Here is a 17,386-nt window from a genome sequence, read left to right as displayed (position 1 = left end):
TAATACTGTATCCATGTGTGTATTTTGTATGTATGTATGTATGCATATATGTATACATACAGATGGAAGGAACCTCAGAAACCATCCAGGCTAGCCAACATATTTTATAGTTGATGAAAGTCAGTTTATTCTATATTAATGCCCTCACATAGAATACATGTGCAGATGATTTCCAAATTTAAAAAAAAATTACATGGAAGGAAAGTAAACCTTTTAGTTGTCAGGTTTTTGATGCCCTCCAAATTTTGTCTCCTTCAGCACATATAGTCCCTAAATATTCTTGGTCAAATTTTGGCAGAGACTCTTCTTGCTTATATTTGTATCTCCAGAATTTAGCTCAGTAGTCCTTACACATAGTAAGCACTCAAATGCTTTGTCAACTGACTATGTTCCTCGAGTGATGTAGATCCCAATCTCTCCAAGCCTTTCTCTCCATCATATGTTATTCTTGTTCATATCTTTCCATAGGAACACATTGATGTTTCTTTAAGAAGGTTACCAGTAGATCCTTTCTATTTTCTCCTTGCTCTCTATTTCTAATAGGACCTCTTGTTCTCATGATTCTTCACAGTTTTCTTTCATGATTTCTTAAAATGTAATATCCTGGCTTGGTTTTGGTCATCACTTGCAAACAATCCAATGATTTTTTTCTTACTTTAATCTGTTTTCTAGGTCATTTTTTATATAAGATACTTGATTTTTTTCTATTTTTCCAATCTTCTGAATTAAAAAATATTTCTTGTTATTATATGGGGTCACTATTCTGTTTGCCAAATTTCAATTTTCTCTTTGTTCTTTTAGTGTTATTTATATCACCTCTATCAGCACATCTGAGCCTGTGAGATATTACACAGTAATTTTAGTATCCAACAAGGCATTATTGGCCTGACAATGACAAAAATGTGTTATAAAAATCTCTGCAGATCTTTTCTGTTTTTCATTTCCTTACCATCATTCTAGTTTCATGCTTATATGATATTGAAATGACCTTATTAAGTTGATTTTATCATAGAACTTTCTGAAAACTAGCTGTATTCTCTACTTCTCTTTTTATGAAGTGATACTACTGATAATTTCCCATTCTAAATCAGTTTTTCCCCTTATCTTTGACTATCTCTGCTTGACAAATAAGTTATGCTTGATAACTAAGGCAACTTAGAATTTTTGGAGTTTTCATGTTTTTTTAAATTTATTTACCATGATTAAAATTCTGAAATTCTTGTCCTTATTCTATTTACAATCCAATAGTTTAGGGCTCAATTGTTTCATTTCCACAATAAATAGTTTTCTCATTTTTATACCTTCTTCTAGTTTTGTACTAATTTTCATCCTTATTCCAGTAAGTCAACATCTTGATGTCTACAGATAATTGATTCAGAAATTTCTTCCATATAAGTAACAAGTTGTTTCCTGTGTGTTAAAATGTAATCAATTCCATTTTATAGTGTTATATAGTGTTTACAACATCTATCTATCATTTAGACAAAGTTCTATCAACTCTTTTTCTTAGCATTCATGACACGTGGGCATGAAGCTTCTCTGTAGTCAATGAGGTCTTGGCCTCTCTCATTCCTTTTTCCTGATCTCTTTTTATGAATTATTCCCTGCCATTTTTACCTATTTCTACTGTAGCACTGAAATCATTGATTATCATCAAAATATGTGTGGACTTGGAAGGTGTTCTCAAGTTCTTCATAGACCTTCTCCTTTTTCTTTATCTACACTAATTGCCTCTGTTTATGCTGCAATTATTTTAATGGCATTATTTTGCAAATATTTACTATGAATGTGGCAAGATAAAAAGACTAAACGTTCCATAAAATACTGTTTGTTCTCAGCTTTAGGCACATGGCAAAACCATCTCTGCAAATTCCTTTATTTGCTTCTCCTAGGAGAAGCTATGAGTCATCCTTTCATTTACTTGCAATTTCCTTCTTAGCGTTTTATTTATAGTGAAAATATCAAGATTGGTTCAATTAATTTCCTCTAGCACTATATCCACTCATTTGTTATAGGACAAAAATCTCACAGAATTCAACGAGCCAAACTGGAGCTTATAGACACTTAGAAAATCGTGTGATTCTTCTAAACCATTTTCTAACACTCTTCCACTATTGTTGCACAAGGAATTGGACTACATTGTACTGAGAGGCATTTGGTACCTATCTTTATTCCTCTGATTCATAGGATGCCATGGCCACAGTAAGTCAGTGATCACTACTGTGGAAAGCCAAGAACATACATCAGTAAGTCAAACTTGCTTTAGAAATAGTAAATAATAGGATCAAAAACATAGAGCTGGAAAAGGCATTAGAGAGGATCTAGGACAATCCCCTCATTTTACGGATGAGGCAACTTAGATACCCAGAAAAGTTATATGACTTTCCCAACATCACATAAATAGCATCATAGGTCAGGTTTGGATTAATGTCCTTTAACAATAGAGTAATGTTATTTTCACTGATGCCCCATATGTTCCTGTTTGCAGATGACATGCTGGTTGCATCAAACCCCAGAATATGGTAGCCTCCCAGAAGAGATTTGTAACCACTCACAAGGTGATGACAATAAATCACATGGGAAAACCCAGGTGGAAGAAGAATATTTATTGTCTAGATTATGTAATATAGTTCAATGGACAATCTATAGAACTTCATAGATAGAAACATAGATAGATAATAGATTGATGATAGATAATGAGAAAAAGAAATGCATACATATGAGAGAGAATGAGAGAAAAAGAGGAATCCATATATATTTATATATATGTATATGTATATATGAGAGAGGTATACATATTTATGAGAAAGAGAAATGCATATATATGAGAAAGGTATCTGAGAGAGAGAAGCAGGAGGAGATCTCAAGGGCAGTAAAAATGGACAAGTTCCAGAACTGGAAAAAAAAGAATAGAAGTAGCAGGATTTCTTTTGAGAAACTGCAAGGTTGCCTGAATTTTGGTTGCCTGAATTTCCCTCAAAACTAAAGGTATACCATAAAAACAAATGTTGAAAAGTATCTCTACATGTAACTGGAAAATAATAAATACTTTTATGAAAAAAATAAAGGTATACCAACAAATGCTGATATTATATTTTTGGTGTTGTGCAGTCATGAGTCATGTAATACTATAGCCTTTGAACACTTAAAAATGACCATCATGGCTGTTCCTAACAAGATGACTGCCAGTATGGGAAGTACACTATCTATATCTTACATAACTAATGCAAAAAAAACCACCCCAAATTCCCACAAGATCAAATAATGATTAAAAAAAAAACAATGAAAAACTTCAGCAAGTGATTCCTTCCTCTTCAGAATTGCACAAAAACCCACGTGTAATTGGGAAGGAGGCCTCTTCTGGCAAAAGTAATGATAACACAAGGTAAGCTCCTAGTGCAACCTGAGATGGTACACCTTGATAGTAGCTTGAAACCTTCTATGTTCAGCTGCAGAAAGAGAATAGGGCTCACTAGCCTGAGAAAGTCCCAGGTTAGGAACCTTGAATGGCTCAGGGAATTGTAGCAACTGATGACCAGTGACCAATGACTAGCACCTAGCATATTGCCATAGTTCTCAGTGCTGCTTTGCTCAGACCAGTATGAGTCTGGAGACCTGAGGTCTGCAACATCCTGTCCTGGGTCACAAGTGGGTCCTGAATGTGAAGCCCTCTGAAGATTAGAATGGGCCAAAGAGAAGTTATAACACAACTAGTTGTGTTAAAATAATGGAGTTTGGTAGATGCCCAGGGGTCTGACTTGATTGACTTAGTAGACCACTCTCAGCCAATCGACTTGAAGAGCCTCCCATTTCTGGGAGGAGGACGCGAAGTAGGAAGCAGATGCTGTCAGAGGGCTTCTCTCTCTTTTGGTTCAAGAATTATAATTTAGTCTTAATAATTTTCCTTTTTTTTTTTTTTTTGCGGGGCAATGGGGGTTAAGCGACTTGCCCAGGGTCACACAGCTAGTAAGTGTCCAGCGTCTGAGGCCAGATTCGAACTCAGGTACTCCTGATTCCAGGGCCGGCACTTTATCCACTGCACCACCTAGCCGCCCCCAAATTTTCCTTTTTTATTAGAGGGGTATGATTTATAAGGAATTTTTTAATTGGTTGAATTTTCTAATATTTTTGCAAACAAGAATACTGTATAAAATCAAAAACCATGTTTGTACATTTGAAATATTAAACTAAATACAATTAAATTTTTATTAGTTGATATAATTCCATACTCAAACAACTCATTACTCCATTTCATAATGCAAAATTAATTTCCTATGTGAATGCAACTCAAAATTCTTAAAATTTAAAAATCAAGGAAAATATAGCTTACTTAGTTTTCTAAGTCTATATGTAATTGTGATAGGATTAGCAACTGTTTATGTAGGCTAAAATGGTTTTTCTTTAAGGAAATGAGATTGGCTCTTCTTGGAATCATTTGTTTAGCTTTCTAACTGTCTAAGGAATAAAAGACCTAGCTTATGGCAAACGAGTATCAAATGGTTTAGTGGAATTTCTCTTACCCTGCAGGAATGCATTTCTGACATAGGGCTGGTTTCCTTGGTATATGTGAAAGTGAAGCAAGTAGATTTTTTTCAAATAAATATTTATGTCTAACTTTATGAATTATATTCTTTTTATCCTTTTAAAATTAGTAAAGTCATCTTCATTTCATTTTATGGTCCTGTATATCTCATTGCATGCAAATTTTGAGCCTAAATCCCTGAAGGAGTCTATAATATAAGGGATTGTGGAGAGTAAATAAAATAAAATGCAAATGGATAAAGGAATGGGAAATAATGCAGAAAGTAGAAGTTGGGGCAAATGGGACTTAGGAAAGAGTACAAAAGAGAATCACTGCAGTTTGGATCTCAAAAATACTATCTATGTTCCTATCCTCAGTTATCTTCATCCAAGACTAAATTAAAGTGGTACCTCCTACATGAAGCTCAGATAACAGTAATAGTTATTAATATAGCACCTACTACTCTGTGCCATAAATTGTGCTAAGCACTTTTCAGATATTACCTCATTTGATTCTCACAACAACCCAGAGTTAAGTGACTTGCTTAAGTTCATCCAGCTACTCATTATCTGAAGCCACATTTGAACTCAGGTCTTCCTCGCTCCAAACCCAGTGCTCTATCCACTGTCTCCTCTAACTGCCCATTAGTTAGTTTTCTCCCTCTTTATACTGCTTTATCCTGTACCAGGTACATTTTTATATATTCCCAATAGAATGTAAGCTCCTTGAGGACAAGGGCTGTTTCATTTCTGTCTTTTTATCCCCTGATCTAACACAGTGTCTTTTATGCAGTAGGTGTTCAGTTTGTGGGTTTTAGCTCTTTTAACTAGAACAGAGATGAGGAGTTGTTTGTATTGCTGGCTGACTCTAATTTTTAATTCATGTGCATCTCAGCACTGGAAAGAGACATTTTACCCAAGTGTTGGTTATGGGCTGCATCCAAATGGGAGGAAACTGTTAAAGTTGTCTCCACTTCTCTCTTTATGTCAGATGATTTGTGCTCCATTGGGCTAAATTCCATCATGTCCCCAGGAAGTCTCATCATCGGGAACCTCACTAACCAATGAGATTGCTTCAGACTTGAGACGTATACTTCATCAGTACCCTCCATACCATCTTACCTTCTAGTCCTCTGATTGGAGAACTATAGGGCAAAACAAAGGGATCCTCCCTCCCAAAGTCTCCATTTAAAGACAGCCACCAAAACTGTCATATGAGTATTAATACTAATGATGACGATGCTAATATCTAATATTCATATTACCTTACTATGTGCTAGACAGACACAATTATTATCTTATTTGATCCTCACAACAATTCTGTGAGGTGGGGCCTATTACTGGGCAGATTTTGTAGTTGAGAAAACTGAGGCAAACAGGTTAAGAGACTTGTTCAGGGTCACAGAGCTAGTAAGTGTCTAAGATTATATTTGAATTTGGGTTTTCCTGATTCCAAGCCTGGTGCTCACTGTGTCACCTAGATGCCTTCTCTTCATTCCTTACCAAACCAACTGCACCTCTTTTTTTTTTTTTTAAGTGAGGCAATTGGGGTTAAGTGACTTGCCCAGGGTCACACAGCTAGTAAGTGTTAAGTGTCTGAGGCTGGATTTGAACTCAGGCACTCCTGACTCCAGGGCCGGTGCTCTATCCACTGCACCACCTAGCCGCCCCATGCACCCCTTTTTATGGGTAGCTTGTCTCATCCTCCTCTCCCCGAACATTTTCAGCTTCATTTGATGTGTTTTCTTCCTACATCACGCTGAAAGATCCTGGAAGCCAGTGAAAGTCTTTCTTTTTCATGTTTCTATCACCACTTCTCAGCATAGTGCCTATCGCATAAGAGGCACTTAATAAAATGTTGATTGACCAACAACTTTTATTACATTATACATTTAATGAAGTTTAGAACAAAAAACCATGAGGCACAAAGGAAAAAATTCATACTTTCCCTATTCATCACAACTGGCCACATAAGTTGTTCAAGTAAAGATATCAGGAAAAAGAGTGAAAATAAAAACTGCAATTTTGTTCTTACCTTATCATTGCTGAATATGATAACACAATACCGCTTACTGAGATTAAATGGAAGAAAATGAAGACTTAGAGTTGAAGTCTCTTTGGATTCTAGATAAATAGAATGCACCTGACAGAAGAATTCTTTCATGAAACTGCATTTTATTGCTGCCAAAACAAGATTTAAGAGAGGGTTGTTGTTTTTGCATATAATAATTTGCAATTTGTTAAAATAAGTATAGTCTTAGCCACTTATGCAATGACGCCAAGAATTGAAATGAGAGAGCACTGGTAGAAGGTAGGAAAACATTTCAAATTACATGGACATGTTGGTTCCAAATTAAAATAGTTAAAACATAGAGTCTTCTGTTAATACCTAGTTAAACACAAAAATAGAAAGTGGTATGTATTATCTCTAACAATTACTCTATTAGCAAAGGACCTCAGAAGTCATCCTGTCCAGAATCCTTTTTTTTTACAAATGAGGAAACAAACTAAAACTGAAGGTATAGAGACTTGTCAAGAGTACACGGAACATGAAAGGTAAGATTTTAACCAAATTCCACTGTACCGGTACACAAAAGTATTAGGCCTCGAGTTAGAAAAATCTGAGTTCAAATCCCTTCTCATACACTTAGTAGCTTTATGACTTTGGGAAAATCATTTAATCTCTATTTGCTTCAGTTTCCTCAATTGTAAAATGGGGGACAAATAATAGCACCTCCCCTGAAGGGCTGTTGTGAGAATAAAATGAGATCACATTTCTAAGGTCCTTACCACAGAGCCTGGTGCATAGTAGGCACTGTGAGAAAATTATTAATAATAGGGTGTTTTGGGGATTCAGAGTCTCCTGCCCCCCATACACACACACACACACACACACACACACACACACACACACACACACACACACACAAACACTCTGGCTAGTTTTGGAGGGCCAGTCCAGAATCAGGAGAATTTCAAAGGAAATATAGATTGACCTTCCTAACTAACTAAAGGAAGTTAACTAACTTAAGACCACCTTCAAATCATGTCAATCAATAGACTTGAATGTTACTAACTAATTAGCTTGGATCAAAGTGGAGTGACCAACCTCTAACTGAGACAAGTTAAAAACCCTGGAGAGGGGTCTCTTTTCCTCTTTTTTTGCATGTTCTTGCCTCTCCCATGCTGCTCTCTCCCTTCTATCCTAGGTATACAGGGCTTCTGATCTTTCTGAGCCATGTGCTCTCTATCTTTACTAATATTTAATATGCTTTAATAAATGCTTAATGCCCCCAAACTGGTGCAGTAGCCTCTAATTTCTAAGTAACAAATATATTATAAACCCCTGCTAAACTACTTAAAATTTGGGACAATTATAGGGCAACCCATAAATTTTTATTCGCCACAGCACTATATAATTGCTTATTCTCTTTTTCCGTTTCCTGACTTCTACTATGAAGGGAAGTTGTATGGTTGGAAATTGAGTGAGGTATAAAAATAAAACATATCAACAAATATTTGTCTAGGAATTTCATATGTACAAACACATATGTAAGCATATATGTATATATAATTATGTAGATAAGCAATTTCAACTAGTATTTAAGGTCTTTTTTTGGATCCCCTACAAAATATAAAGTTTCAGCATACCATATTATTTCTCATTATATGTGATGATGTAAGTAGAATTAAGCTTAGCTTTTAAAGAAACTTTCTGTATGAAAAGTCATTTTTGAAAATGCTGACAAATATTCATTTAACTAAAGCTTTCACTTTAGCAAATAATTCTTTTCAAAAGGAATCACCATAAAATTCTCTTATTAGAAAGGAAATATTTTGTTACATTTAAATTATTAATTTATTTTTAAATGTATAAGCCATGTTCCCAAGTGTCTACTAAATTAAGCAAGGTTGTAAGCTATATCACAGGAAAAAACACCCAAATCAAGGAGATTCACTGATCCAGTTTAATTTATAAAAGATATTATGACCAGCTGTGCATTCAATATATGAAATTGAATTCTGGTCCTCTTTTAATCTAGTATTACCTATATAGATTATAAGCCATAAACATTTTTATTTTTTTCTTAACTGATGTTTTCACATATTTGAAGGCCTACATCAGGACAAGGAGTAAGATTTATTCTCTTTGATCTCAGAACACAGAACCAGAAGCAAAAGATAGAAGTTTTAAAGAGGCAAATTTAGACTTGATATCAACAAAAACCTTCCTAACAATTTGAACTTCTCCAAACTTCTCCAACTTCTGTCTTGAAAGATAGTATGGAAGAAACTTGTCATGAGTGCTATAATGGTGATTTCCTTCATGTTTGGCTTGAATAATATGGCTGCAGAGTTCCCTTCTAACTCTAAAGGTTTCTGATTTTAAGATGCCTAAGATAATTTTAAAATAAATTATTTCTAAAAAAATATTTCTGAACTTTCAAAGCTTTTCCTCTCATTTTCTCAAAGTACTAGAAGACATTTTTAGGGAGGAAAAGATAACATGTATGTCAGAGATACAAAAATAAAAAACATTTGGAAGTACTTACATGTATTTAAGAGATTTCCTTTGCCAGGAAATTCATCATTTTCACTTTCAGTGCTCAGTGAGTCTATTCTACAAATGAGTAGAAAATAAGTTTTAAAATTCACTAAATAACTATATCACATATCATCTAAGTAAAACCTCTTAATTATCATATTCATATTGATATGTCATTACAAGTCAATTGATTCAAATAGCATTTGAGATGTTTGTGCTACTGCTTCATATCCCCAGAGCATATTGCAGCTCCTGGCATATAACAAATACTTAATAAATCCTTGGTGATTGATTTAGGTAACATTATTGAGATGAACTTACAAATGAATCACATTAAGTTTCGGTTTAAACTATCACTTGGTGAGCAAGTTTTCCCATCAAATGGTATTTTATGAAATTAAATATAATAACAGAAACACAAATTCAAATGCCAATTAACAATGACCCAATATATCATCCTACAAATGATATTAGAACAAATATTATGGGTTTTTTCCAACTAATTCATTATTTTGAATTAATCTGTATTTCATTATAGTTTTTCAAAGAACTGAATGTTTTTGATAAAATATAGTGGTGTCCCAAGTGCCTTGCCAACCTCAGAGGCAGGCCCTTTATAAGGGCAGCCAGAAATCTTCAAGGATATAAACTGAAGCATCTTGAAAGTAAGTATGGTCCCATGAAGCTAGGACCCATCAACTAATCATCAAAGGAGATCAAGAACTGGCACCTTTTAGTAGTGGCACCATGCCTTGTTACTGCCTTTATAGACAACTTCTCCTTCTTCAAAATAATGCAATTTTGACTGGTGATAATTTGTGAAAGAAAAATTCATAAGGCTGAAGGGAGATAGAAGGGAATTAAGGAGTTAGAAGATAATGGTTATTAACTGCCTTACTGGAAGTGTCATTCTCCAGAATGAAGAACTTATATGAGTCCAGATGTATTAAATGGGGGAAATAACTACTTCAAATTCCTAAAAGCAATTTGCCTGTGTAAGCTGGGTCTAGGCATAAAGTATCACCAAATGTTTAAAGGTTATTTGTAACAGCAAAAAAGGAAGGTTAAATAGTTATATTTAGACATGGTCTAATTGGGCAGACAAGTTAATTAGCCTTATTAAGAGCATGGTGTGAAGGACAAAGGACAGTTCAAAGAGATTGAAGTGGTTTAAAATAAATGAAAGTTGTAATATTCATTAAATGTTATATTATACCTGTCATATTTTGTGTCTATAAAAAGCAATCAATTTAACAGGCTAGCTAGTTATATATCATCAGTCTTCAGAGAAAAAAGTTATCTAGTTAGTATGTCTGGAGATTTTGATTTTCAAATGCTATCTAAGAATATAAGCGTCAATAACCTCTTTTATCCAATTCTTTAATATTTAGGCACTAGTAGAGTCTAGATTGAGGAGGACTACAGTTTTTAAATCTCTCATTTAATTACTCTACACAAAATCTGAATCTAAACAGAGGAAGCACAAAAAACAAAGATTCTGAATATTAACAAATTTCAACAGTAAATAATGAAATACATTCCTTATATATTTCACCTTCTCTATCATATTCCTAAAGAGACTTATAAACCTTCTCTTTTTTTCTTTTTAGACACTTCCACAACATCCTCTCCTAACATTCTCTCAGCTGATGACTAGGCTAGTATCAAGTTTAGCTGAGCAGTGGAAAGGCTGATCCATCACCAAAGTCATACCAGTCGATGAATTTCATGAGGACCTTCTGGGGAGAAAAAGACAACAAATATCTACAGTTGTCAGTTTTCTGGCCATGTGTTGAATATATGTGTGCCTCTTAAATTTATATTTTAAGTTCACATTCACTCTTCCCCCCACTAAAGACTTTGTGCGTATTTTTGGAACAGTATGACCTTCATCTTGAGGAAATTTTCTTCATAAGTACTGTTCTTGTTATGCCTTTTGAATAAATGACTTTGCTAAAGGACCCACAGAATCTGCTGGCTAATTATTAAGGGGAAGTGACCAATGGGGAGTTCATGGAGTAATTTCAAATAACTAAGAATATGTTAACTCATAGTACTAGTTAACTGAAAGTACTAGCAGAGCAGCTAGGTGGCACAGTGGAAAAAGCACTGGCCTTGGATTCAGGAGGACCTGAATTCAAATCCAGCCTCAGACACTTGACACTTAACTAGCTGTATGACCCTGGGCAAGTCACTTAACCCTCATTGCCCTGCAAAAAAAAGGAAAAGAAAAAAAAAAGAAAGTACTAGCAGGCAATCCTTTGGGGACACAAGCTACCAGTGCCAATATAAGAGTTGTAGGAGTAAAATGCAAAGAATGGTATTATGGTGTTTCATGCTCCTCAAGGAGTGTTATTTATCTTTGCCTTTATATCCTCAGATAATAACTAAATACTTTGATCTTACTAGGAACTTACTAAATGTTCCTTGAATTAAATTACTCTACATTAGGCCCTATTCATATTTCAGCCAAATTATAAATAAATTATAAAATTTCTTATTTACCAGTCTCCACCTTCATAAGTTTTGCATAGGTTTGTTCTATAACCTTCTTCCTCACCTTTGCTTGTTAGAATCCTTTAACATCCTTCAAAATTCAACTCAGATAGATAACCCCCATCAATAACTGACTCAAAGGTCACACTACAAAGCTAGAGTGTACAATTTTAACATTATCCATCCACACCCTCCTTCTTCCACTGAAGAGTTCACAGGGATATAAATTTTGCAGTCCTTTTTATAATTAATAACTGAAGTTCTTCTAGCATAACACTTAAAAATAGTTTTTATCCTTGTTTATTCAGAATTCATTAGTCCTATCCCAGCATAAAAATATACTGATTTTTTTTCTATGGATCAAAAATAATTCAGGTTTCATTCGCTTAAGGTCATAACTACATTATAGTGCTGATTTCAAATACTACTTTAGTATGCAATACTATGCATCAATCCAAATTACAACTAGCTGAAGAACCTCAGTGTTACAGAGGGAATTCTTTGTTTACAAAACAACTACTTAATCAATAATTCAACAAAAAATAACAAGGGGCTGAATATTTAATTAGAAAGATAAGTCATCCAAGAAGCTTATATTCAGTAATACTAGGCTTTTACAAAGTCATAGAATCTTACATTTTGAAGAGATTTCTGAAGTCGTCTAGTCCAAATCTATTCCTGAATAATAATTCTCTTTACAGCATTCCTGACAAATGACCATCTCACTTTTCTTCAAAGATTTCCACTAAGGGAAAACCCAGTCAACTGCTACTCCTGCTCTAAGGTCTGAAGCAAGGCAAAACTGATCTCCCTTTAAGCTTACATCTTTTGAGCTGCTTGAAGAACAATAATGGGTCCACCCATAAGTCTTCTTTTTTCCAGACTAAATATTCCCACAGCCTTTAATAAATCTGAAGGTGAAATGAAATCTAGCCCCTTTAGCATCAAAACTGCTCCCATCTGAATACCTCCAGTATATCAGTATCCTTCCTAATATGTTATGCTACAAACTGAACACCATACTAGAACAGGCCAGATTCTAGTGGGGCTATCACCTACTTGATCATGCACACTATGCCTATTTTAAAATAGCCATAGATGTCATCAGATTGGTTCAATGTCATGTGACATTGTTGATTCATATTGACTTGGTAGTCCATAAAACTCACAAATCTTTTTATATAATCTTCTGAATAGCATGCATCTTCAATCTTGTACTTCTAAAGAAGATTTTTTTTTAACCTAAGCATAAATTCCATGTCAGTATCTTGGCAAAGAAAACCCCAAATGGGGTCACAAAGAGTCAGATATAACTGAAATGACTCAACAACAAAGACAAAAAACACCCATAAATTTCATTTTCATTAGATTAAGGCCAGTATTCAAGCCTCTCAAGATATGTTTTAAATCTTAAGAGTCAGCTAGCAACCCTCCTAGCTTAATATCTTCTGAGGATTAGAGAAGAATGCTATCAACCTATCAATAAGCTTTTTTGTTTCTTTGTTTGTTTTTTTTTAGTGAGGCAATTTGGGGTTAAGTGACTTGCCCAGGGTCACACAGCTAGTAAGTGTTAAGTGTCTGAGGCTGGATTTGAACTCAGGTACTCCTGACTCCAGGACCGGTGCTCTATTCACTGTGCCACCTAGCTGCCCCTCAATAAGCTTTTAATAAGTTTTTCCAACAAGTTAAGTACTCTGTTAGATGCTGGGATAACAAAGAAAAAAAATGAAATAATCCCTGCATTCAAGGAGCTTATATTAATTATATAAAGAAAGATAGCATATATATAAATAAGCATATTTACAATATAACGATTTACACTATGATGTATGTGTATAGGGGACTCTCTATATTAATGCAGGGCAATGCTTTCTATGCATTTCATAGTATAATTTAATCAATAAACATTTTAAGTGTCCATTATGTGTTAGGTACTTTGCTAAGAGCTAGATATAAAAAGAGGCAAAAGAAAATCCTGCCCTTAAGGACTTCACAAATCTAATGAAGGAAACAAGGAAATAAATATGTACAAATCAGTTATATAAAGGAAAAATAGAAAATAATTTTTTTAAGGAAGACATAGAATTCAGAGATGGCATCTTGTTGTTTTTTGTCCTGCATTCTTGAAGAGGACCATGATACTGGAGTTGATGTCATGACTTCCAGCAAATTAATTGGATTTAAGTGAGAGAGGGCTGTGCAAGGTCACCAACCTCACTCTCTCCTCCAGTGCCATCTGGGTTCAGTGTCAAGATATCCATTAGGACAACTGGAGATGGCCCCAGATGTTTAAGGCAATTGGGATTAAGTGACTTGACCAGGATTACATTGTTAGTAACTGTCTGAGGTTAGATTTGAACTCAGGTCCTTCCAATTTCAGGGCTAATGCTCTGTTCACTGTACTATCTTAGTTGGAACTTGAAAGAAGTCAGGGAATCCAGTAGGTAGAGATGATGAGGGAAAGAATTCTAGCCATGGGAATAGTCATAGAAAATGCTTGGAGCTAAAGTATGGAGTGTCTTCTTGTTGAAGCTCAACAAGAAAGCCAGTGTCACTAGACTGAAGAATACACAATGGAGAGTAAGCTGTACAAGTACTGGAAAAGTAGGAGGAGGGGCAAAGTAATGAAAGACTTTAAACACCAAACAGAGCATTTTGGTTTTTATTCTAGAGGCAATTGAGAGCCACTGGAGTTTAGTGAGAAGGAGGGTGGCATGGTTAGACCTGCATTTTAGGAAAATCACTATGGTAAATGAATGGAGAATGAATTACAGTGGAGAGAGATTTGAGGCATGTAGACCCATTAGCAATGCTGCAATTGCAATACTCCATGCTCATGAGATGACAAGGTCAAGGATCAGGATGGTAGAAGTATCAGGGGAGAGAAGGTAGTATATGCAAGAGATGTTGCAAAGGTAAAATTGACCCTCAGAGTCACCTAGAATACTGAGAGGTTTTGACTTGTCCAGGTTCACACAGCCAATATGTGTCATATATGGAGCTTGAAGCTAGGTTTCCCTAGCTCCAACACAAGCTATCTACTACATCAAAAAATACAAGATGACTTTGGAAGAGGGAGAACTAAGAGGTAAGGACATCAGGAAAGATTGATATAAATGGTCTTGTTTAAGCTGAGTGTTGAAGTAAGTAATGGATTCTAAGAGAAAAAGAGGAGTGAGGAGAGAATGCCTTCCACATATGGGGAATCACTACTAAAAAAAGGTTGATAGACTGTAATGTTTCAAGTACAGGAAAAAGCAATGAATTATAGTGGGTAGGGCAAGGGCCTATCCCAGTTAGGAAGACCTGGATTCAAATCCTGCCTGAAACACTTACCAGCTTTGTGGTCCTAAGAAACTCTCTGTATTACAGTTTGCTCGTAATGAAAATGAGGGAGTTAAATATGATGGCTTATTGGGCCCTTTCCATCTCTAAATATATATATAATCCCATTTTTGAAAAATCCAGCTTTTCTTGATTGTGAAAGATGTAAAAAGGAGTAGTGTATCATGAAAGTGTATAAAGGTATAGATATGGAAGTTTAAGTGTTGTGAATTAGGAAGAAGGGGTCAGTTTGGTTGTATCATACAGTCCAGGGAGGGGACTGGAAAGATAGAATGGGGTCAGATTGTAAAGGGCATAAAATATTAAGCAGAGGAATTTACATTTTATCCTAAGGGGAACAGAGAGTGATTAAAATTTATTGACCAAGGGAGTGACATGATATGTGATTTAGGAAAATCATTTAGACAACTGTGTAGAGGAAGAGATGGAGAATAAATATAAATTAGAATACTCCTTAAATATGCTAGGAAAGAAGTGTTGAAGACCTGAACTAGAGCCCTTGCCATAAGAGTAGGGAAAATGGAAGGATATGGAAGTAAAAATAAGTAAATGAATGGATAAGCACTGAGAAAATGAGTAGTCACGGAGATCAGGATTGGGAACATGAGAAAGAGGAAGGATGGTGGTATCCTCAACAGAAGTAGGGAAGTTCATAAGTGCCTTGGGATTTGAGTAGAGGAAGATATCTCTTTGAGATATTTATCAGATATACTGTTTGAAATATCCAAAATGCAATTAGTTGCTAGCGTAAGAGTGTAGCTCAGGAGACTGACTGGGGCTGAATTTATAGATCTGGTTAGGAATCATCTAAGTGGAGAGGAACATTAAACCTATGGAGGCTATTAATGTCACCAAGTGACATTGTGAGGGGACAGACAACAAAAAGAGGATCCAGGACAGCATGAATAAGTCAATGATAAGGATTTATTAAGCTACCTACCATGTGGTAAGCACTGGGAATACAAATAAAGGTAAAAATAAAACCTGTTTCTATCAAGAAGCTCACAGTTTAATCACAGAAACAATGTGCAAACTATATACAAGATACAAATATAGACACACACATACACACGCGCACACACACACACACACATATATATATATATATATATGATGAATTAGAGATAATAGCAGAATGACACAAGCATTAAGGAAGATCAGAAAATTCTTCTTGTAGAAGGTAATATCTTAGTTGGGACCTTATAAACCAGAAAGCAAACCTAGATAGAGTAGTCACTGGAAAGAAACCAGAGATAAGTTTCAGAAAAACCCGAAAGGAGAGAGTATCCATGAGTGATGGTCAATGGTTTTAAAAACTGTAGAAAACTCAAAAAGGATAAATAGTGAGAAATGGTTCTTATGTTTGGTAATAGAAAGATCACTGGTAACTTGGGAAAAAGTAGAGTTTCAGTTAAGTAATGAGTCTGGAAGCCAGATTTCAAGGATTTGAATTAGATGAAAGGCAAATGGGGAGCTATTTCTAGGAATTTGAATGTCAAAATAGTGAGAGATAGAAGATAAAAGCATAAGGAAAACTGGAGTCTAGCAAATTTTGTTGGGGGTTGGGTTTTTTTATTTTTAAGGATAAGGGATTCTTGGGTATGGTTGCAGGTAGCAGCAAAGGAGTCAGTAAACAGTGAAATATTGAAGATTAAAAAGAAGGGGTGATCATGGGGACAATCTGAAAAAAGAAATAAAGGTGTATGGAATCAAGGGTACATATAGAGGAGTTCTTAGTGAGGAGGAGGATTACTTCTTTATTACAGACAGGAATAAAGTCATAGAGAATGAGGGATGATGTTGAGGGTGGGGGAGTTGATATGCAGGGAAGAAAAGGGAACTCATGGCAAAACATCTGTATTCTAACAATAAAGTATGAGGCAAGTTTTGTGTTTGACAGTGTTTGGCAAGGAGATGGTATGGGAAGTTTGATGAGCAAAGAGAAAGTTTCAAATATTTACTTTGTGGAGTAGGGTAGTAGAGGAAGGAGTAAAAGGATTACATTGCAATGAGGAGGGACCAGTTGACATTGGATCATTTGCCTTTTTTATTTCCTCTAACTCTATGTGATTAGGAGCAGAGGCAGCTTGAATTTTGGCCAGTTATGAGTGTAGAATGGATAAAAGGTGACTCCTTCAAAAGTTGTTGTTCATCCTTCATTTTAAAAGAAGACCCATAACATCATGGGTTGTTTTCTTGAATTGTGTGTGAATTGGTTTTAAGTGAGGCAGAGTTGTGCAAAGTCATCAATTTCATTCTTTCTTCTATAGTCATTGAAGTCTAGTGGCAGGACAAAAGTCAAGACTACTGGTGATGGCCTGGGATGTAGGGAATGAACTTAGCATCTCTGATATCTGACCAAGCTCTAAGCACTCCCCAGTGCCTGCTTCAGTCATCTTCATAGCCACTGGAACAACTTGTTCTCATCCCTCCATTCTGTGAAAGGAAATCTTCACATGCTTCAAGCAGGTATACCCT

The 17,386-nt window shown here is 35.3% G+C and overlaps 1 protein-coding gene across 1 annotated transcript in view; it reads right to left on the bottom strand.

The window, feature by feature from the left end:
• CFAP47 (cilia and flagella associated protein 47) overlaps positions 1–17,386 on the bottom strand; it is an 849,402-nt gene that overhangs the window by 500,704 nt on the left and 331,312 nt on the right. Inside the window, 3 exon segments of the mRNA XM_043993472.1 lie at positions 6,557–6,702; positions 9,075–9,137; positions 11,142–11,152. Coding sequence (XP_043849407.1) covers positions 6,557–6,702; positions 9,075–9,137; positions 11,142–11,152 — 220 coding nt within the window.

This window comes from Dromiciops gliroides, chromosome 3 (genome assembly GCF_019393635.1).
Source record: "Dromiciops gliroides isolate mDroGli1 chromosome 3, mDroGli1.pri, whole genome shotgun sequence".
NCBI classification, from domain to species: Eukaryota; Metazoa; Chordata; class Mammalia; order Microbiotheria; family Microbiotheriidae; genus Dromiciops; species Dromiciops gliroides.
Note: the sequence above shows the minus strand (reverse complement) of the source record. Positions and strands in the feature narration are given on the sequence as shown.